Raw genomic sequence first — 24,681 nt, forward strand, 5'->3', positions numbered from 1 at the left:
AAATTATTTCCACAGCCAATATACAACCACAGGCAGCAATGATTGTATTAGTTTAATGCTGAAACTATGTGTCAGATTTCATCTTCATATCCAATTTTGAATCCTTACCCAGGATTTACATTCACATTGAAGGGACAGACTTGTCCCCCATGTGTTGCTGTCCATTCAGCTCACACTAGCAGCAGTTGCAGCTTTCAGCCCCACAGTATATTCACAAAAACATGAGGGAAAACTTTCTGGGCAAAGTTTGCCAAGAAATGTTAGATTGTTCCCATCCTCACCGACCTTATCATAAAACTCACGTAATTGGTCGTAGGGCGACTCCTTGCTGCTCTGTTACTGTCGCGTCCATGCTGCTTTTTGTTTTAATGCGCATGTGCAGTGCGGTGCAAGACGAGAAAACTATCGTCTGCAATAGCGCTATAGGCCTCTACCACTTCCGAGCTCTCACACTTGCCAGTTATAGGCTCTGGTTGGGGAACATAACGGTGTGTTTTTCGCCTGGAAGTCTCTAGAAATCTGACACCTTATTGAACGAAATTAAAAAAAATTAACGTGCCGTTCACAGACACCAGAAGGAACACGTTCACAGTCGGTGATAATACAGTACGTTCAGTTCACATTCACCAACACTGGCCATACTGTGGAACATTCTAAAGCAATAACAAGTGACATGTGCTTGCCTAGTAAGTCCAGAATGATATTTCTCTGTATTCTTTTATAAATCAACATCAGTGGTCAGCGTTTTTGTGAGTTCAGAGGGAAGTGATACACATGGTCTGTATCAAAACACATAAGGCTACTTACAAGGAAAAAAGAAAGGCAAATAATATCACAGGACTGAAAAACATTGCAGATTTCTAAGGAATCCCTGGACAAAGCACAACCCTGTACTTCTGAGGTGAGAGAAGTTTGATTTTGTTGTATATGATAGACGACCAATGAGCTCCTCTGTTTCACACGCGTCACTGAAATAACCTGACAGCACGGTTCAGTTTGGAGGACTCACGATTCATAAGGAAACGTGTATATTCTGGAGCCCAGGCAAACACAGTGCACCTTTAATAATGCCAAACCAGCCAGCTTTCTGTACTGAAAATACCACTACTTCCCAAGTAATTCATATAAATGCACTCTCTCTTCCCTGCCTCATCTTCCTAATTCAGATGCATGCAGCAGTTGAATCATCTGCATGATTTCAGCCACAGAACCATCAGTCACCTCATCCCTCCCATCTCCTCCTCTTCCTGTCCAAAGTCTATTCAATGTGTAAATTAAAACATTAATGAATGAATGAATCATCCTCAACAATTTGTCCGTCTGTGAATCGTTCCATAAGATAACTTGAAAACCGATTGACTATGAGACATTTCAGGTGGACTGTCTGCCACCTGCTTGTCTCCATGGAGATATTATTGCTTTTGTTGGATCGTCCTGCAGTATGGAATTAAACATATCTATTTCCATGGAGGTGTCACTACAAGGCCAAGTGACAGGGCAGATCTGCGGAGTAATGCCTGGTTTCATGTTTAATGTCATGCGTAGGAACATTCCAGGCCCAGAAATAGCATCTCCGTGGAGACAAAGGAGACTGACCCTTTCCCAGGAAAAGAGAACCTTTTAAGTGAAACCTCAGGTGCTTACAGCTTAGTTTCCTTGAGTCATATTAAACAGAAGATATAAATATAGCAGTGCAGTGAGTAAATGGAAATTGGCGCATGTATAATTCTTTTAGGTCCGGCCAATGCTTGAGGTGCAGCTTTATGTTTGGGCTGTTATGTTCCACAGAGGCGCAGTTAAGGGTTTGTAGTCCTCCCCGCTCACCTGAAAAGCAGCCTCTGCACTGTCGCTATGCCCATTCTGCACAGCCAGGGATTACTCTACATTACATGGAGCACAATGATTCACAAAGAGAAGCATAATAGCCTTAACAAGAGCTCTCTCTCGCTTCACTGCCTGTGTGTGGTTGTGTTTGGGAATACAGTGACTCATGGCTGTTTTGCATCTAAAGCAAAAAGAAGAAAGAGGAGAATAATTCGGCTTGTGCTTGTTAGCGATGAAAGACTATCATAAAGACATGAAAAGACTTTTCACGAAGTGAAAGTGCGATATAGCATTCAAGGCAGAGATTAATGGACAGCTTAATGACTGAATGGAAATGACCAACAGTTTAGCACCTTTACAAAGGCTGCGCTAACTTATATTATGTGGCTGGTGGAGAAATGGAATAGACTTCAATTAAACAATGGATTAAACACGGAGGCAACAAAAGCTCAGGTAGAGTCCATTAAAACAAGGTTAGCGAGCACATTTTAATTCCATGTCCGTGTTGCAATGTGAGCTATTTTGTTCCTCAGATTTACCTGGAAGTCACGCTACAATAGGTTAGGATTGGTGCCAAGAGGTATTAGAGTGAATATATTAGTGAATGTAATGACTATGCAGCTGCCACAATCCTGCCAATTCCATTGAACTTATTTTGCTTTCTCACTTCCTTCTCCACGTCCCAGTCTTCCTCAGTCTCTTCAAGATAAACAGATTTTGACTGTTTTTGACCTGGTTTTCATATATTTTCTTATCGGTGGCACTTTGAACGGCAGAAGCACTGGTCTGTTATGTACAAATAAGTGAATAACAGCAAAATCAGCTATACCTTTATATTTTATATTTTATTTATTTATTTTTAATTTTTATCTTTATTATTTTTCCCTCCATCCCTTGTTGGGAAATGGGAGGTTTTGTCTATAGGAGTTTTTGTTTATAAGAGTCCTTCTATTGATCTGTTCTTTTCCTCTGTATCTCCCTGCGTTGCAACAATGAAATTTCCCCATGTGTGGACAATAAAGGATTATCTTATTTTATCTTAGTCCGTACTTCTTTGAACTGCGCGTCTATAATCAATTATCGTTTTACACATGTACTATATAAGCGTTCTGTATTGTATGTATTACGTTTCTATTAAGTATGTTTCTAAAATAAGGGCAAAAAAAGAGTTTTCCGGATTTAACACAAAACATAATCATCAAATATACCTTTACACCACAATTTATAACCAGGGAACGGTGCAATCGCTCTTAAATCCGGCCGTCTCCTCCTCTTCCATGCTTTTATGTTCCTGATCCACGTCTGATGCCAACAGTAGCTCTGACCCTCTGTTTTAACGCTGCTATATTTCAGCCACAGCATTATTTCCACCATGAAGTGTAATGGGCCATAGTGGCGCATTAGGGAACACATCGCCAACGACCAGAGACAACCCTCAAGACACACTACGCGCTGCCATTTCGGAGTATTGTATCATGTTATCAGCTGTTAGTTCATTTCACCCAATTGGCTCTGAGCGATGAGGGCTGCTGCCGCTAACAATGGACCTGACAAAGACTCGGAAGGAAAGTACAGAATGGGAATCATCAAATGTAGCCAGATCTTTGTGCACTGAATGACCTTGGCTTTTTTCAAGTCAATTTCACCCCAGACATAATGCTGTGTGATTATCTGACTGGGACTCCATTGGACTGCAAACAATTCAATGGCATCTCAGTGCTCGGAGGTAGGCAGACAGTACACCATTGATCACTATTGAATTGTTCTTTTCGACAAAGTTTCAGCGCATTTCATTACACTTTAGTGGATCAATGCCAGTGCAAGATGAATGGTGGGGACAATGAAACTCGACACAGAAGTTACTGTATCTAAAAACGGCACAAGTGGGGAAAGTAAGTTTGATTCCTGAGAGGAGAAAAGCTGTGTCGAGAGGGGATCAAATGAAAACGATGATGAAGAATATGAGCCTTTGTGCAACGGTAACCTAATATAGTTTTCCTGCTGCGCCATGTTTTATCGATGTTTATGTCAATACGATTTTGTCAGTGAAATTTTCAAGCTGCCAGGGACAAAGCTAATTCATCTTGGTGTCCATTATTTTCTTTGTTGGCTGTGTTTCAAGTGACAACACAACAACCTACAGCTTAGTCCTGTGTGTGATTGAAATGGGCAGTTCTTTGGATATTCAGATGTTGAATTGTTGTTTTGTTCATTTATGAGTATTTCACACATGGGCTCTGGCAGTGTGAGCTTTTGCAAGACAACGACTTAACTGACTTCATTTCAAATCATCAATGTTTGTGGCTTGTTACTTAAGCATGTCATTTGGAGAAGAGTTCAGACTTTGCGGAAAAAATGGGACTAATCTTTGCTTTAAATATGTTCATAAAATTCATATTAGAAGCTATTTTCTTGTGTTTTTAATCACAATGAACCAATATTGGGAAAATATAATCATTGCCCTATCGCCCAGCTCTGAGAGAAGCCACATATTTGCGATGTATGTTAGCAAATCACCCTGGTTATCATTATTAAATGTGTAATAGCAAAATAGAACAATTATTCTGTCTTTATATAATCACAATAAAGTTAAGAATGCAGCAACTGGCTCCATCTGGGAGAGGGACATGATCACATCCTACCATCTGCAGGCAACTAATTAGTGTTTATGTATCTCTTAGCAACAGCGTACCAACCAAAGCATCCATATTTAATGAATATGAAAGTATATTTGTATTCCTGCAGTGTGATTCACCTGAGTGTGGGATGACGGGATGCTCAATCCTGTAACACGGCGACTCGGGCAGCAGCACTGGTCCCCTCCGGGCCTCCACACCCCACCGCAGGACCAGCATGCACTGCAGCAGGAGCAGTGCATGCTGGGTAACTGGACGTCCCATGTGGCCCCGGGGCGTGGCTCACTCCTCCTTAGGCCTCGAGGACCAACAACATTGGAGAGACACACCTGCGATAAAGAGAGAAGAGACGCTGTAAAGTCTCATTTGTTTGCAGTGTGGGTGTGCGCAGACACGACCATCAATCTACCAATATAATTACAGTGTGGATATGTTTTTTTTTACACAACAGCAGAAAAAAATCCAAAACATGACACAGAGACAGAGCAACAAAACAAACGCAGCTGGCATAAAGCATGTAGACAATGTTAGGCACATAACACATTCCAATGTCTAGCCAATATCTCCATTTTCAGGTCAACAAAGTATTTTTGTCGATCTGATAAATGTCGAAATTTTATTTTCGCCCAGTCCTTGACAGTCGGTTCAGTCTGAGTCATCCATTTCTTTGTGATAGATTTCTTCTAATAAGGAGCTGCAAAAATGCATTCATCTACTTTTCATTACAGGAATTTCATATCAATATATATATAAATGGGATGTTAATGCTAAAAAGCTTTATTAATATGGGTACAATATTTATGAACAGTTGACAATCCTATCCCACATTAAAATGATGAGCTACCTGGCAACTACAATTTCTCCATGAAGAAGTATTTCTCTGCTAATAGCGTGTACTTTTACGTGATGAACAGAATTCTTTCACTCACGCACCCACCACATTCATACTATGCAACGTGGGCGGAGCATCTTGCCTTAGGACACAAAAACAGAACTTCAAAACCAGGTTAGAATCAATGTATTCGAGACTAAAGTTTTAAATGAGCGGCTCTTGACAAATGAGGGCATGAAAGTGTTGCCTCAGTCGCTAAAACACATGCACCCACTTTGCGTCACAGTAATCAGGACAGATTCAGATCAAGAGATGAGCGATGCAAAAATAAATCCATGAAAAGAGGGGGAAAAAAGAAAAAAGGGAGTAAAGGAAATGGAAGAGGTTCACAGATGAGCAAGTGACACATCTCTTGACACGGGGCATGAACCAGCTTCCTTCAGCTTCATGTGTTTGCTTTTGTTCTTTCGGCAGGGCAAAAGTCGGGTTTTTAACCAAGACAAAGAACAAATAAAAGCTACAAAAGTTTACAGGATGAAAAATGTCTGACCAAAGCGCTGGTTCTAACACACAATGGGAAATAGCTCAAATCTGCAGTAAAACCGGACGAAAACTTATTTTTTTGGAAGGATTTAGAAGGGATTGTGGCATTTGCATGTTCTCCCTGTGTCTCACTTTTCTCTGGCTCAGGACCAACCACCTGACTGATCTTTGGTTTTTTACAGTATGCCATTAAATATATCTATAAAGCATGTTTTAATTTCGGTAAAAACAGGTTTAAAAGTGTCTTTGAAACTATTAGCATCATAACCGTTCAGACACAAATATCATTCTTTCTTGTTATTTCTGCAACTAATTTGATTTTACGTCTGCCTGAATTTTTTTCTCAGTGCCTCCTGTTTATAGATCCAATGAATATTTTACTTTATTTGTATGGTAAATTTGTCTTATACATTTGACAAACTCAACTGCTTTCCTTACAAGTCAACTGAACCCAGCAGCCATTGTAAATATGCAGTGTTTTTCTTCTCAAGCAAACCATGAAATTGCTGAATGTGATTATAGCGAAGAATCTAAGAAAAGTCACATATTTTGCCACCAGCATCAGAATTTCCCTTTTGTGGTGGCGAATTGTGGAGCAGTCTAGACCATTTACATCATGACTGCTTAATCATTTATGGGGTGCTGTTAAAAAACGATGATTCATGCAGAGAATAGACTAATTGACACTGCAGGATGGCCCGTGTTAGAAGATGATGTACAAGGCAGGCAATGACAGACATGTTTGAATTATTTTATTTTTATTGGAGAAATGTAGTTGAAATATTTAAAATGAATCATGCATTCAGTCTGATGTCTCATTAGAAAGAATAACTCAAGCTGAAATACGGTAATATTCATTTTCAAAAGTAAAATGGTTGTGCCAAGGCAAATGTATTGAAAGAGGTCATGGGGATTGCAGACAATATGAGCCAGAGGTGGAGTCGACCATGCACGCACAGTTGCCTTCAGTTATTATAGATGTGTTATAGACTTCCCATTGTTTTTCTTTGTTACTGTATTGATACTAGATAACTTCAATCAGATATTGCTCAGTGAGACGAATAAGAAATACAATATAGACGAGCACTGCACATTCTGAAGAAGGAGAGTAACAATATTATTGTTCGCTGATCTGGGGCCGGGACGCGGGGGCAGCAGTCAAAGCAGGGACTCCCAGAATTCCTTCACCCCAGACACTTCCTAAGACTCCTCCAGGGGGGATCCCGAGGCGTTCCCAGGCCAGCCGAGAGACATGCGTGTCCTGGGTCTTCCACGGGGCCTCTTCCCGGTGGGACATGCCCGAAACACCTCCCCAGGGAGGTGCCCAGAAGGCATCCGGAACAGATGAGCCCCCTCAGCTGGCTCCTCTCAACGTGGAGGAGCAGCGGCTCTTCTCCAAGCTCCTTCCGTGTGACTGAGCTCTTCACCCTATCTCTAAGGGAGCGCGCAGCCACCCGGCGGAGGAAACTCATTTCGACCTCTTGTAGCCGCAATTTTGTCCTTTCAGTCATAAGCTTTGATAGTATTGTATTTATTAAAATCTAAATGTAAAGTACTTTTTATTTGGCTGTTGTTGTCGCATTTAATTTATTTTGTCATTCATAAAGCCACAAACTTCAGAAATAGTAATGTGTTGCACGAGATTCCACACAGTTGCAGTAATGTGAATATTCATTAAATCATGATGTTTTCCTCACAATAATCGTAACACTAAAATTTGACATTGTGACATCCCTAGTTGACAACAATGAAAAACTACATTATATAATTACATTTCTTGTGCATAATAGGCCAAATTCCCCACCCTAAAGCCCTTTAAGTATACCTTGACCTTAACCAGCTATGGAACTATTTAAAAACACATTTAATAAAGAGATCTGTGCTATTCTCCTGACACAGTGTACATTTTGAAAGAAAACCATAAAAGAAATAAGAAAAATGGATGCCATAAAGGTCAGCGCTATACTTTAGGAGCCAAAGTAAGCATTCTATAGAAATGATATGTTCTTTTGTGGATATTACATTGCTTTGCTCCTGAATATAACGTTTTCTCTTTCCACTGCGGCGCTGGAATAATCCACCTGACCTTGAGGCCTGCAGCATTCACTCAGACTCCGTGTAGAAATAAATGCAGAGCGTTTTGGGGGCTGCGGCTTCCCTTAAACCACACAGTAATGTAAAACACCTGTCATCCCCGCGCGGAGGCAGAGGCAGCGTGTAGCTCTGTGCTTTGCTCTCAGATTCACGCGACACATTTAAAGCACTTTGGCAGGCTCTCTTTAGTCAACCTGTCGCTGTAAGTGTCATTTTTGCTTTGTCTACTGCTTTCCTGACAGTTCCCATTGTTTTTCCACACTTTGCCAAACAAGCCGTTCTACCTGTTCCAACAGACTGAGAAGAATATCATAAGCGTTGAGAAGATGTCCTAACTAATCAGCATCAATGAAGCCTGCACGGATAACAAGAGCTAAATGGTATGATAAGAATAAAATGGTTTCAATCGGGAGTGGGAAACGGTACAATATTCTGGGAGGCACATTACATGCACATTACATCTTTGAGTCAACGTATTTGATCACGATTCATGTATCAGAGCATGACCAATTACAGAGCTCGGGATTTGTGACTTTTCAGCCTAATGTTAAACAAATAGAGATTTTAAAGGAGACATATTTTTTTCAGGTACTTAATATGGAACTGTAAGAGGAGTAGATCATCGTTTTTACACTTTGTTCATTACAAACCGCAATAATGATCTAAAACGGCTTGGTAATACAAACGGGTCCATTGACTTCCTGTTCAAAACTGCAGAACTGATAAGCCCCGCCCCTTCATACTGACGTTTCACTGTAACTAGTTTATTTTTGAAAAGTGGCCATGTGACATTTTAAAACTCTATGTATCAATGTGAGTGTTCATTTTTTCAAATCATCACAACTAAGTACAGGGATGTGGGCGGGGATAGGGGGACGGTGGAAACAGGAATTTTCTGAGCACTCAAGTTGCAGGACAATAAAGGATACAGGATTAAAATACAACTTTCAGTACACTAATCATGCAGAAACACCATTCAAACAAGGTGTAAAGCTCATCAAAGTAAATTCTTGAATAATATGTCCCCTTTAAAATGATAAATAGCATTAGCAGTAGCTCAAAAGTATTCCGAAACTATAGAGTGATAAATGTATTTACCAGTAGTGACAATGCAGTTTATTAGGTTGTTGCACTTTTGTTTATTTTTTAACGTTTTAGAAGAACATTTTTAAGAACATTTTGCTCGGCTGCCAAAAAGGAGTCTGATTTTGTCAATAACAGTTGTTTTTTGGCATTCTACCTTAAGCTCTAAAGGGGGGAGTTGTTGAGGGGTAAATTCAAATCCAATCCCACAGCACCCTATTATAAAAAAGTACTGTGAACTACCAGATTTTGGTTTTAATAAAGCCCATCTGTTTTTGCTTGACCTCCTCTCCATTCGACTCCTGACAACACGCTCACAACTATCAGACTTCCGCAACGTTCAAAATTCTTGGTAAGTTATGTCCTCGTTTTACTCCACAACGCCAGAGGAATTATAAATTTGCTTTTATGTATTCAAGGTTTGAGCATGATCCCATCTTGCTTTGTTTACTGTACATCTGGACTGAATAATTCCCCCGAAACAGTTGCAAAATGACAGCCTAATGAAAACCGTAGCTTGCATTTATACTCTGTCACCACGAGTCATAAATACACCAATTGGAAATGATTATGCCGACGGCTATTAGCATCAAGGCTGTTTAGCGACATCGACGACGGGCCTGATTTGATTTAAAACCACGCTATGTGAACTGATGTTGAAATTGTCCTAAAGTAATGTCGGATGGAGCTCTTATTGTTCCTCTTTAACTCTCAACCACTCGCTGCCCGGTCCTCAGGGAGAACAGTAGAGCAGCTTAGAATTTAAATAATCTCTGGGGCATTGAAATAAGCCCTAGCATCTCCTCCCTCTATATAAGGTGTATGCCTTGTTCCTCCAGTCTTCACCAGGACACTGTTGTGCACACTTAAAACCACCTGGGGACCCATGATGGATTACAGCACATGTGGAGCGCGAAGAGAGCAGACACTCCAGAGCTTAAGTATTTTGTAATGTAAAACGTGGGCAGATATTACAGCAATGCAATATGCAATTGTCGAATGTGTTCAATTTGCTTTGGTAATAACTTTAATAACAATGTGCATGATTTGTGCAAATGGGAGTTGTAGCTTAGACTATTATCTTCTCCTCAAGTGGGCAGATAAACAGAATTGGCTTTTAAGACTTTAGGCGACATTTTCTCGAAAGTTGTCAAAGTGTTTATACAAGGAAAACATTGGGGTGCACGGTGGCAGAGCGATTAGCGTCTCCCAAGGAGATTGTGGGTTCGATTCCCGGGTCAGACCTGTCGAAGTTTAGTCTATGAAAGACTTTGGGAGGCGAGGATCGTTCTCAAGTTCTTTATTTGATGAAAACATGGAAAAACAGGCAAAACAGTAACGTGTTGTTCGTCTTGCAGCTGAGATTCGACTCTCCACAAGATCTTGCTGTGTTTTATATCGCTGTTGCTTGGGTCTGATAAAATGGCCGGCCGTTCGCTATGACGTCCGCTTTAAGATTGTTTAGACTAGTCCACAGATAATCAGAAAATACACAGAAAGTTCATTGCGACCCATATGCAGTAAGATCGTCGTGACGCATGATAAATAGGACACAGACATGACAATCATTTGATCAATATCCACAATTCCCCCTTTTGATCACATCCACATGTGACATCATCTGGGTGGAGTCTGCTGTTAGGCAACTCTAAATTGGCCCAAGTGACTGAATGTGACAGTGAACATTTGTCTCTGTCTCTGTGTTAACCCTGCGACGAGCTGGCCCCTGTCCAGGGTGTGCACTGCATACATACTGTAAAGCAACACATATATTTCAACAAGTGCAATCAGTTAACCTGGCCCATGAATCATTGGGATGTTAAAAAAATTGTTCACACTGATTGGTCGAAGGGTCACACTGTCAAATGTGTTAAATCCAGTGTTCAGAAAAGCTCTTCTTTCTCATCCATAAATGTGTCATTGTGTGCATGTTCTGCTAAGTTAGGCCGAAGTACGGCCATCAGTGCCACCATGTTTGTTTTGGTTCAGGCTGTTATGTGATTGGCCCGTTTATCACTGGTGGTAATGCAAACGAATCAGCAGGAGCCAAACAAGAGGAATTCTCAAGAGTTTGTGAACTCATCTTTCTGTCAAGGTAGTTGTGGGCATGACATAATAGCACAGATTTTATATGTAATCCTCTTACCCTTGAGATGAATGATTATTGTAATGACATATTATGGGTCATATATTCTTTACATTACTTTGGAGTGAGGTTAATTATGCAGTCGTATAAAGTAAAGTCATCCATCGGGTTTTGTAATCCCTGCATTACCTGGGCTCACACTTACAGCTTACTTTAATAACAAAATTCAATATAAAGCTGAGAGTGCGTGGGACGGGGCCACATGGATGGGAAAGTGGGACGGAACAGATCCAACGCAGAGTAAAAGGCTCACTTTTGTCAAAATTATACATAACATGCAGATTCAGTGCTAAAAGGTTTTGAAATTGAATAAACTACTAAACCTCATTAGTAGTTAGATGTGGTCATTGTGTTCACACATAACAGGGACCAAATGTGGACAACATTTTGAACTCTCTATATAAGTGCATTGTAGTGTTATTATTATTGTGAGAAAAAACATCACAATTTAATGATTATTCACATTGACCCCATGACCAAACAACAGTTAAAAAACACTCAAATTGCCTAAACTTTCTCAGTGATTTCTTTCTGAATGCTAACAATTATTATTTTGTAGGTCTTACCATTATATTGTGCCCTGAATAATCCCTAACGAGAATAAAACAGGACAGAACAAAGTCTACATTAGGTCTTCTTAAATGAGATCAAACAAGGACACATTTCAGTATATCAGCAAATGTTTCCGCTTATGTTCAATGATTTGTCTCCAAGTACGTTTTACACCGCGCCCTCTCAAATGCAGCCCTGGATGCGACCTTGCAAAGTACCGTGGCTTAAACGATCCCCGTGAGGTTGATTTAAAATTAGCAGCATAATTAACTTGAAATCCAACATATATGGGAGTGACTTTACAGAAATTATACAGAACACATGACTTATTTTTACTCTTTTGCTTATTCCAATGTCCATTTCTGTATTCTGAGCCCTTCTCAAGTCAAAGACCGTAGTATTTGAAGTAAGTAGTCCTCTTGGCTGCATTAAACGTTTACACTTCAGTAATTATCTGATCGATAGTGCCAAAGTTGCATAATGGCACATCGAGTCAGCTTATAGGCTAAACAACACACAGAGTTCACTTCAAGCTGCAACTTTGCATTTTGGGAATTCTGGCGTCAGTTCACAAATCAATTGAAGTCTTCCTGCGGTAACCACTGGCGAGAGGATCATATTAAGACCACTATTGATTTTGTCTGAGGGGGGAGACTGGGAGATACTTAAATGACACTATACATAATGAATAGGGTGCAGGATGGACGACTTTGTACAGCCCACGTCGCGCGTGCAGGGGCTGGTTCAATTTGTCAGAGGTGAGTGGTCCCAGCGATGATCCGTCTGTCCAAACCGCGGTCCGGGGAGTGTGAGAGCGGGGTCAGAGCGCAGTGATGATGGATGTGTCGTTTCCTGTGAGCGGACGGAGGCACACACACCAGTGAAACCAGTGCTGTGTCTTGTTTTGGTTGTGTAAAGTCGCAAATGTTTTCTCACTGTAAATTCACTGGGATTGTGCACATTTTGGTTGAGAACAGTGGCAGGCTGGTGGTTCTAGCCCCCCAACTAGACGCCAGTTCACTAGTCATACAAAGTGATTACTCAGGACCACCATTCATTTCTTATATATTCATATGTTATGAATGAGTCAATTTTGAATGTCTGAGCTTTGGCGGTTTAGAAGTTGTTCTAAAGCCGAGCACGTGCCGAAGAATGAATGCGTTCAACGTTAATGATGTGCCAAAAGGTTAGTGAAAGCAAGGAATTAGTCAAATACATTTAAATATATACTTTCTGCTTTGTTCTTTTGTGTTTTGGCATTTCGACTTCCATCTCAAAGTCATTTTTAATCTGATTCAGATGTCTTAATTTTGAAACATCGCCATAACTACCATCGACATTTCCCCTGCAATATTTACAATGTGTTTTATTTAGCTTAACATATTATGTGCAAATTGACTTGTGTTGTTAAAAAAAGGAACACCCAGATCCTAATTAACACAAAATCTATCATACTCATTTGAACAGGGATCAATACTGAAAAAACGTGCATTAATAGAACAAAGTTTGACCTTTCCTGAACAGTTATATTTAGTATGTGCATGACTTGAATGATACTAGAGTCAGACCACATGGTACAATTAGAGAAAAATGTAATTGTATCGTCTAAAAAAATAAGACAAGGTTTTTAAGTAGAGTTGGAAGTTTTACTAATTTGTGACAAACTCGGAACAAGCTATTTTAAAGTTGTAATTTGTTCTCTGCCTTCTTCATTACTGTCGGTGAGGTTGAAAGAGTGAAAAGTTTCATTATAACAGACATTTAAATTTGAATGAGTAATAGCTTGTATAACATTCCGGGTTAGGCTTAATTTATTTGATGTACAACAAAGTTAGAAAGATTTTGCAGGCCAAAACAAGTTGGCAATCCATATTAGATCCTTTTATATTTCACTATGAATAAAAATTGCCTTTGACATTGACTTTGAGGAACGCGGCAGATGACCACCAGCTTGCCTCATTACATTTAGCGTCACAAATTGCCCAATAGATCATGCGCAAACCGTACATTTAGCTCGTCAACGAAGCAAAACTACACACTGGTTTTACATTGTAGTGAGTGACGTGTAGATGGCAGGCTGAATGCCAGAGCGGGCGGCTGAATGACAAACGATTTGAGAAATGTCACAGCGACTGAGTGAGTGACGGCGAGAGGCATCACGGAGGATCGGCGACCAACTCAGTCCACTTCCTCTTCCCCTGCTGTCACGATTTCTTTTACAACCTTCATCTGTCAAGTCTGTCCATAACTTTCATCATTATTCTCACCACTGCTCGCTTGACCTTTCCCGGCAGTGTGTGTGTGTCGGGCGTTTTACCGCCACGACCTGTTGTAGACAGAACAGTTCACGTCGAGAAAACAAAATAATTTCTGCCATGTGACCTCCATATCAGAGCGGTACAAAAGAGAAGATTTTCTGTTTGAACAAGTGGAAATTGTCAAATACATGACATGCATGACATGAAGAATGCATGTGAAAGTGCACCGGAGGCCTCTATAAGTACAATATGATGCACAGTGTAATCATGTGTAATACATGTAATTCACATTGTGGTTAGGTGTGCGGAGCTATTGTTGGTAGAAATCTATATATGATATATGAAAGCCATAGTCTGTAACTTTGTCATCTAGGCTGTCTATTTTTGATCAGGCACTACTTGTGCCTGATAGGACCCGCGGAAGGACCCCTCCTTCAGATTGCTTGGCTTCTGCACAGCTCAGTAGGCGAACAAACAGTAAGATTCCTTTCACCCTCTAACATTAAGCCAAAGTTTACAGCTTGGATTTAACCAATACAACGTCATTGTAAAGCAAAAGTAATGACAAGTGGAGCTGGTTTGTTAAAAGGCAGATGAAACATTTCCTAAAGTACAACAGGTGACGTACAAAACAATAAGAGGGCTTTCTTTGTTATAATCCACATCCGCTGTTGTTGTGGAGAAACCTCTTACTTACACTGGCTGCGATGACACAAACAATACACAAAGTGAATCACTTCTTTGTGGCAAAATGATCCACAGATTTGTCCGCTGTGCTCTCACCTCATGCACGCACAAGGTTTGTGTTATGCTCCGTGTTCATTTCATAGAGAGGAAACTGACTATTACATAGTGCTTTCCACTCAAGTCTCCTGACATTTTCCAGTTGTTTCATTTATGTAATTGTAAAGCTGTTTTTTTTCTACGTATTGTAGATTGTTAATTAATACATAATATAAGAACAATATGTGTAATGGGAATAAGAATAGAAAAAAATGTATACATTTGTTTTGACCATTTTACTGCCTGGTCCACCAGTACCAGTGACCTCTTTAAAAAGGGAAACATTTGTTAAACTTTTTTTTTTTCCCCATAATTAACATTTGATTATTTCTTGCAAGCAAGAGCTGCACAAAAAAATCCAATATGGGACTATTTCACCAGACCACTCCAGGGAAAGCTATTTGTAAAAATGTTGTGAGCTGAAGTGGGGAATCAAACATTGAATCATTTAAAGGTCCAACATCTTCAAACATCCAAAGAGGCTAAAGTAAGCATTTAATATTGTTTGTGGTTTTAAGAGTTATTTATAAAGTAGCTCTTTTTAGTTTGGATTTGTTTTTCCTTTGTTAACTAATGTGAAGCTTATACCAGGCAATTACTCCCTACTCTGCACAAAAATACATTTATTTGTAAACTTGAAATGTTGCATTTAAAAGTCATGTTCTATTTGCGTGCTTCTTTCGTAAAATACATTTTTAATTGAACTTTGATTATTTAATAATTCAACACTTGTTGCATTACTGCTATGTTGTTTTATTCATAAGAAAACCGGCCTTGAAAATGGTCCATCGGCTGACCAAACTTTGAAAACATCGGCCAGAGAAAAACCCATGTGTCGTTAGTGGGTTTAGGTCATGTTAAAACAGATGACACACTGAGTCATGTGGGGCTGCTCCATACTGGAAAGGACTGCGCCATTTAATGTGGATGTTAATCACTCCCTTATCAATATTATTGCATTTTTTGTATTTTTGACAAATATTCATGTGCATGCCTCAATTTACTATTCAGACTCTGTTCAAACAAAAGCTTAACGTTGACAAAATCTAAATCAAATCAAGGCTTAGGAGAGATGCTCTGCAGTCTGTCTTGGCCAACGGTGAAGGACAAATTGCAAGCGAGTCTGTTGATTTTCAGGCATCAAATCATGGTGGAAAAAGAGCCCAGTTTTTTGAAAGATAAACTTTTACTCAGTGGGTTTTGCCACATGCACATGACCCACCAAAGCCTCAGGCAAACTCACTGTCCCCAGACCAAGCAGCGAAGTCATGAAAAGAACTGTTCTGTGCACAGGAGCTGTTGCTTGGAATTCACTTTCCACCAGTTTATATTTCGCTGAAAATAGACCCTCTTTTAAAAAGAAAAATAAACTGCTGTTTCTAGATAACATAAGATAAAGTACATTACTATCATTATTGCTGTATGCACGTCGTATTGTTAATGTGCAAGGTAAATTGACACAATCACTTTTAAAATTGTATAATGTAATGTTTATGGTTTGTACTGTGAATTTTACATTTTGTGGACCCCTAAGAAGACTAGCAACCACTTGGTGTGAGGTAATGGGGATCCAAATGAAGACAAAACCAAAGAAAGAAAAAAAAATCATCTACCGTAGTTTGAGCTTTTCATTTAAAAACATGGGTTTAATGTGACATATTTCCTCATTGTGTCACATTTGGCTTAAATGTGTTTAGCAAGTTGTTCAAAAGTATGTTAAGCTGTATTTCATGAGTTAGGTACAATTACAATTTGAAGGCTCTTGTAGTCAGTAGTTACTGTGAATTTTTTTGTGGTTGTCAGCTCTTGATATGAATATTTTTACCTTCAGAACAGGAAGCTGCTAGTATGTTTTGTGTACGTGTGTATGTGTGCTCATGTGTGCTCATGTGTGCTCGCGTGTGTGTGTGTGTGTGTGCTCATGTGTGCTCATGTGTGCTCATGTGTGCTTGCGTGTGTGTGTGTGTGTGTGTGTGTGTGGTGGGCTCGTTTTTTAAAACAAACTATGGCCGAGTCAATATCCAGTTTTTGACGGTTTATTTAAGTGCAAAAACAAATAAGAAGCATAAACCAAAAATCCCCGTGCTATTTACAAAAATGTCAAAACAAAAATAGGATAAAGTATAATTACACTGGTCGTCCAGGCTTTAAAGTTCTCGCTTTCTCAGCTTTCCAGATTTGAGGTGCTCAGGTGCTGCCAGCTCTGCAGCCACACTCCAACTCCCTGGCAATCCAAAACCGCCCCGCTCAAATACCCCCATGCCCCTCCCACGGGCATACATGAGCCAATCAATATACATTCATAAACTACACACAATAGTTTGTGTGCGCGCTCAGCGAGCGATACGGGAGCGCGCGGTTGTGCGTGTCCTCAGTGACTTAGGCAGCTCCGTCACAGTGTGTTTATTGGATTGAACAGTATAGAGTGAAATGGGGGGTGATCGGAGTACTTAGTTGTGGATAGTGATTCTTGTAACAGTAATATTATGAATATGTTTCATATATAACCAGCTAGTATTGTACTTGAGTTTATATGAAATGGATCCAGAGGAGAACATTCTGATAAGTTGCTTTTTCCTGCACAATCCGGTGGCGTTTCGCTTTGTTGGCGATTATCACAATAATGCAAAATGTACCATGATTATAGTCTACTCTTTTTGTGCTTTTCTCTGCAGGTGTTTTTTTATTTTTATTTTGTATTATTAGGAGCCCCATTAGCTGCAGCAATGAGGCTCCTAAGCTACTCTTCCTGGGGACCTATTTTATAACATATTACATATCCCCGTTAATCAAATTTGAATATGTAATATTTGTTTTTGGAAATTTGTTTTTTGGGTCTGATTCCACGCATGCCTCTATAAATTATTGTTTGTTTAAAATGTTTTAATTAACTTCACTTCCTTCACATTTCCTGCCTGACATGTTTTTCATTACTAAATTCAAAGTGTTTGTACAGCATAATGGAGTTTGAATTTTTGTTTACAAAAGTAAGCATAGAAAATAGCAGCCAAATAATATCCCAAATAACCCAATAAAGTCGTTCTGCATTAGCTTTACATTTGCTCTATAATTCCTCTTCAGTCCAGTACGTGCTGCTCGGTTCTGAATCTTTTGTACTTTTTCGATCAGGTCAGCGTTTGCATTTTACCAAACGGTGGAACAATAATCCAAGAGAACAGCGGTGCGGTTTAAAGAAGGTGCACGTGTTGTCTGGGGAATTGGACCTACAACCACAAACATACAGTTTCCAAACCACTGCTCCCTGTGCTCATCGCACACATACAGATTCATAATGACTTTCTGTACCAGGCACGGCTTCTTTATTTGCTGTGGTAAAAAAATATTGATTTGTGTGTGTGTGTGTCTGTGTGTGTGTGTGTGTGTGTGTGTGTGTGTAAGTCTTGTGTTTAGGTAGGTGTGTGTAAGTCTTGTGTGTAGGTGTGTGTGTAGGTGTGTGCATAAGTCTTGTGTGTAATTCTTGTGTGTAGGTAGGTGTGTGTAATTCTTGTGTGTAGGTAGGCGTGTGTAATTCTTGTGTGTAGGTGTGTGTGAATGTTGATCTATTTCTAAAGGTAAAAGGTAAGCCACTCTTCCATCTCCTCCAAGCCCAAAACAAATTTCACACCGCTGCTTCCTTATTTTGTGCTGATGTTCCTATGCAGCCGGGTCCGATAAGTCTCGCTGTTTGTGCACTGGAAAAACCCACCAGGGGAAATGTGACCATGTTATTAGGTATTATATTTTGTATACACTAGATATCATATATTGTGGTTTCACTGATGGCATTTTGAGTATTGTTTTCTGGAGTTTTTATATAAAGGCTGCAATACCATGTCCATATTTTTCCTTTTGCGATTGTGCACTGCCTTTGCTTTAAAAACGAGCACCTTGAGAGAAATAACCTCCAAAGCCTATAACACTACATTGTAATGATATTCACTTAAACTATTTGGACAGGATTAGTTTTAACTAGGGACCTCAGGTAAATTGTAATATGAATAAAGTTTAGATCGATGGGGCCGTGTCAGCATTAAAAAAAGAGGCTTTGACCGTTTCATAAGAAATCTGATCATGCAGATTTCATTTTGAAAGCTGATCGTAAGAACCATCAGAAAAACATCCCACACAGCACAAGTAACGCTACACAAAGCTAAAAACGAACTTAAAAGAGTTGAAAATAGAAGAAACATGGGCAAAATGTATGGATTAAAAGGTTCATATCATGTTTCAGTGTGTCTGCGAGTCCGCCACGTCTGGAATAAAGTCCTTAAAAACGTTTGAATTACTGACATTGCTTATCCAGTGCAAATGATCACAAAAAAAACACAGACGTTGTTGGGTAATTTCAAGCTTACTGCTGTCTAGGTAAAACTAATCCCCGTCCGAATAGGGCTGGACGCTAATTTCTATGGAGTGACTTCACAATGGTACATTATATTTTAAAACATTAATGGAGAATACATTATTCCTTCTCCTTGGCACTTCACTAAAACCTTATCAAAGTTTTACAAAAATCAATAAAAGTTTGTTTTTCCACTATTTAGTTCTAACCCCTCGGCTAATACTAAATTTGTTGGATTTAGTACACCACATTTTAGACAGCTCTTGCCCTTGAATGTGATCTTTCAATTATACCACAGCAAATGCAATTACTTGACAAAACAGTGAAACAACACATTCATGTCTGCCTTTTGTTTTAAAGTTAGAAGTGGAAAGGAAAATAAAGAATGATTTGCTGCATATTTTTTTTGCGCCGGTGGCTGTGGAGTCAAGGTTGATGAAACGCAGACATTTTGAGCATGAAGTGGCTCTGCGGCTCTGGTGAGACATTACAAGTGCGCCACTCGGTTCCAGCCTCCTGAGTTTGTTTCTAGGAAGTTTTAAATAGTTTCAGGCTTGATTGGACACGACTTTGAGCCAGTGGTTTGAACAGCGGTTGTGGAATAAAACTAAAAATCCTTACAATTTGTAAATCATGTGTAGACTTTTTATTTTTTTTTGGATGATTTAAGCTTCAAACAATGATTAAAGTTACAATTATGTGTGGGTGGTTAAATTGATATGTTTTTTTAAATGTTAAAATGAATTGTAGAATGACTCTTCTTGTGCTGTAAAACGATTTGAATTACAATGAGTAGAACTTGTGCTCAAACAAATACATTCATATTTGGTGATGAAACAAGCAAAGTCATTGATACATCATTTTTTACCAATGTTATGTTTTTCTTTAGATAATTACCAGTACTTTCAAATTAAATGCATCTTAAAATCTCAATTGTGATGACACAATCTGAGCTCTGTTGTAAGAATGTATTGTTATTTTTCTCATACATGTGGTTGTTTTTTGGATCTCTGCTGGGATTGTCTTGGAACAGCTAAAAAGAGCATTCTGGAAACGGGCAAATCCGATGATGATGATGATGATGATGATGATGATGATGATGATGATGACTTGCTTCACCAAAACCTTAGAGTTGGTCTAGTTAAATACGGGACATACATCATCCTGACTCACCCATGACAACCCCACTCTCTCACACACACCCAGCAATTTCCTCCCGTCCCTCCCTGCACCCCCTTCATCCCCCGAGAACCCAAAAATCCTGCTGTTATTTCTGTTCCCCTCACTTCCCCTCTCCGAGCACTCACGCTGAAGCATGACCACGTCCCGCAATGTGGTTTTCCTGTCTGTGCCTAACACGATTTTGGACAGTTCTCCCAAAACACTTTAATGCATGTCACGGAGGCGAGAGGTAAGTTGACATCATGGTAGTCACGGAAGTTGAATAACTACAGTTTTTGGTACGGCGAAAGTGCGACTCCCGATTTAAGCCCATTAGCGCGCGCACTAACACTGTGTTAACCTCGTGAATAGAGAGCAGGCCTTTTAGAAACAGCTCGTTTTCAAATGTAGGTCAAGGTAAGGCCGAGCTGGGACTTGCAGCTGACTTCATAATTGCAGAGTATTAATCTTCTTTCGAGAGCTTTCCAACTTAACAAAAGGATTGAATTAAACCACAGTAAATTACTTCAATTAGACCTTATTATGGTAGGCTCTTTGTGACATCTCTCGATTAACAATTAAAAACCTTCTTGATATAGCAACTGTATATTTTGGTATTATTTCAAAAACGTTTCATATCCTTACATAAGTCCTTGGGTGACAATGACCCAGTGGAGAAGTTTGTTGGAAGACAGAATTATTTAAATTCATCTCCAAGGGGAAATTATTTTAGTTAAACATGCAGCCAGCCAGCAAAAGAAATAAGATAAAAGAAGTATCACAGTGAAAATACCCCCAGAAAACAGAATAAAGTATAAATAAATAAGTACATTGAACTAAAGACACTCTTAAAATATTTACATGTTTGTATTATTATACAATTGTACAAGTGAACTGAATATTGCACTTTACAAAGAGGATTTTACAGTGCAGAGTTCATGAATTTGTCCGAAGAAGAAGGCAACAAAACATTTAACTTAGAGCCTTTTCAGCTCCTGAGAAGATCAGCCCCACAGCACAACTAAAAACACACTTCCCATGATGTGTTTTTTTCTTCACGTAAAAAACATTCTACTGGACATTTTTACTCCCTGGTTACGTGGTTCTTTCTGTTTCAAAACTAATATTATCCCTGAGGTCCAGATGTTGTGGATGTGTATTGAGACTGGTGCCAGCTCAAAGAGAAGAGCGTGGAATGTTTGGAGACCAGGGCTGCAGCTCCACAGTCCGACCCTGCGGCTATTGCCTCAGCTGCTCGGCCTTCCACATACACGGCTCCTTTCATTGGGAACAAGCCGTCAAAACAACCTCGCAAAAGTCTTTCAAAACCGTAGTGAGATTGTCAGATTTATCTTGAATTGAAATCTCTGCCTTATATTATCAGGCTGGCATTTTGTAAGAAGAATGTGAAACTTAGCAGCTACCGTTAAATGTATCCTTCACTATGATTTGATCAAAACAACCCCATATGAATAAAATGTCTCCTGTCTGAACTTCAGAAGCATCAAAGGAATCGTCTGCTTTAACCGCTTTCTTCTCAGCTTTACCAAGGCCAGTGCACATGAGGAAATTAGTGACATTTGACGACTGATCAAAGAAGTCCAACGCGCTTCAAACTCAGTATAACTACATAACTGGAGTGAAGAGTGCATTTTGTGGGATTGTTTGCCACTGTGCTGTAAATAATATTGATTTGATTGATTGAAAACATTTTGAATAAAAATTGTCAACGTTATATCAGCCAATAAATATATATATATATATCAGCTAATAAAATCTAAACTAACCGTGTGTCACAACTATATATGAATTGTTCTAAAATGTATCCAAATAAGCGCGTTTTCCCCTCACTTTTGCTGCTGAAGCTTGGCTGAACTCACGGTGTCTTTTACAGGCCGCTGAGCATTGCTGCGCGGGAAGCATGGTTCTGTTTTTTCCGCAGCGCCGCATTGTGTGGCTGTGTTCAGAGCCCGGTTCACGCTCCAACACCAGCTTTTAGAACCAGAACACAAAGCAGCTTCAATTCTGGACCACACCCTCAAACCCATGGGTCTCAAACCACTAATTTGTGTAATGTATTGGTTTAGCTTGGTTACTAAGCTAAACCAATACATTACTAAGCCTTAGTAGGATAGGTGTTCGCCCTTCATGTGGATTCAAGTTCAAAGCCCACTCTTTTTTAACTTTTTTATCATCCACTAAATATTGATGAACACCCCAGGTCTGCTTGCCCATCCAAAAAAGAAGAAAGAAAGAAAATCTGCAAGTTTTTAATTATGGATTTAAAAATATATATATAGAGGCATGTATATATCAATTATCATATATCATATCAATTACAAGTACAACATTGTCAAGTTTGGTGTGTGTAGGTGGTACTTTAAGGGTTGATCATAATGTACCTATGGGAGAAAAATGCATTTTAAGAAAACGGGGCATTTGAAGTTACAATGGATCAATTTAATAATGAAAATCTTAAGGACTAGCACATGAAAGTCTATATAAGGACAAAGCAAACCGATACAAATGTTTTTCCTGTATTGTCTCGCCATAGTATTTGGCTACTGTTCCCATCCGAGTGAATTGTTTCTGCATGGCTCCGCTTTAATGCGTTGTAAATGGATAAATGTCGACTAAAGATTAGACACATTATGCTATAATTCACTCAATGCCAGAATAAATACTCGCGTGTTTATTTTACAGGCTCCAGCATATCCACCTGGGGGCGCAGTGATAAGGGACATAAAGCCCACCACTGCAGCTCGCTGACATTTTTAAGGCTTTAATTACATGCTTGGCTAACGGGTAGCTCACTGACTTGGCGGGTGTAAAATGACGCTATCACCCTCTACAGCTGTGCACAGGTCCAAAACTGATGCTCCGCTCCACACCTGCTGTTCACACCTCCCCAAGTGAAGAGCACAAGTGAGAGACCGGCGCTGGATCTGCCGCCACACTCCAGTGACTGCGAGAGGGCTGGCTACACACACCTCTTATCTGTCTCCATGGAGATGTTAAAGCTTGAACGTATGTATCTTTATAAATTACAGGTGTTTTCATAACTCAGTATACCTTAAATCCGTCTTTAATAGAGGTGGGAGATATATTTAAAACACAATTATATTGAGTATATTGTCCAATAGTAAAGAAAAACACATTACGATTGCAAATGAAGAGGAATAAAAATATGTGGTCTGAGAAACTGGACCTAACTAACTGGAGGTTTTGTCTATAGGAGTTTTTGTTTATAAGAGTTCTTCTATTGAGAGTGTTTTTCTGTATCTACCTCTATCGACCTGTGTTGCATCAATGAAATTTCCCCATGTGGGACAATAAAGGATTATCTTATCTTATCTTAAGCTTTGATGGATCACTCCTGGATGAATGAGGAATTACACCAACTGCATGGTATAGTTTTAATGCCATACTGTGGAACATAAAACAATGGAGACACTCTATGAAACACAAATTTCATGAAAGTCATCAAAAGATGTTCCACAACCAAAGGTCTAAGTCATTAACATCCACCTGGAGTAACCTATAGTGGTGTGTCACTGATCCCCTCTGAGTAAAGGGCGTAAACTGGACCTTTTGAGGACTAAATGTTAAGCTAACACTAAATGAAAAGGAAGTGTCACGGATGAGTCGCTTTCATTCACAGATTTGGAGAGGGTTCCGTCCCCTTCTTGTTCTGCCCAGACGCCTTTGAATCACGGAATCACTAATAGCCTAATCAATCATACCGGGGTTAGTGGTGACACAATATGAGTGGCGCAATGGTGGGTGAAATCTTTACCAGATAGTTTCACTGCGGATCCGCCTGACCCGACACTCTCCTTTTCGTGTGGTAAACATCAGAGGTAAGAGCAGCCTTATGTAATACAATCCCATGTAAGGACACGAGGACATTGTAGAAAGGGACGTTGATGTTTTCTGCTGCATAGAAGTGACCACGGATGTCGTCCTTGAAGCATGAAGATTGGCGAGTGGCGTTTCAAAGAGGCAATTATCAGTTTATTATGCCGATAACAAAACTATTCCTCATCGTTTGTCAAGCCTGTAGAGGTTTAGTCTTCACTAGTATCTTTATGGGTGTTTATTTACAGATATGGCAAGCAGAAGCCTTCATAATCAGACAGTAATTCACCTGGAAATGGCATAGTGGGCTGAATATCCACTGACCAGAATCACCAAAGCAAACATCTGACCCAAGTACCTGTGCTGAGCTGTGACCATTTTTCATCATTTTGTGTTCATTAAATGGGACAGCCTGGACAGCCTTCTCCATTTAGGTAACTCTAACCGAGCATTTTGATTGGAGACAATGAACAATCTGTTATTGGACGGTAATGTCACTGTGAACCAATTACAGGGGGGAAACATGAAGTTGGCGTAATTTAACTTTAAATATGTTGCTCAAGTAAAAC

General features: G+C 39.6%; 1 protein-coding gene across 2 annotated transcripts in view; it reads right to left on the reverse strand.

The window, feature by feature from the left end:
- Nucleotides 1–24,681, reverse strand: part of sema5a (sema domain, seven thrombospondin repeats (type 1 and type 1-like), transmembrane domain (TM) and short cytoplasmic domain, (semaphorin) 5A) — a 216,660-nt gene that overhangs the window by 127,850 nt on the left and 64,129 nt on the right. For both annotated transcript variants that reach the window (XR_011927715.1, XM_072450696.1), the window contains exon 2: nt 4,580–4,789. Coding sequence is in view for 1 of the 2 variants with exons in the window: in XM_072450696.1 (XP_072306797.1) it covers nt 4,580–4,724 (145 nt within the window). In the remaining variant the exon portion in view is untranslated. The remainder of the gene's footprint in view (nt 1–4,579; nt 4,790–24,681) is intronic.

This window comes from Eucyclogobius newberryi, unplaced genomic scaffold (genome assembly GCF_026437365.1).
Source record: "Eucyclogobius newberryi isolate DKJ021-1_F unplaced genomic scaffold, fEucNew1.0.hap1 SCAF_18, whole genome shotgun sequence".
Classification (NCBI taxonomy): domain Eukaryota; kingdom Metazoa; phylum Chordata; class Actinopteri; order Gobiiformes; family Gobiidae; genus Eucyclogobius; species Eucyclogobius newberryi.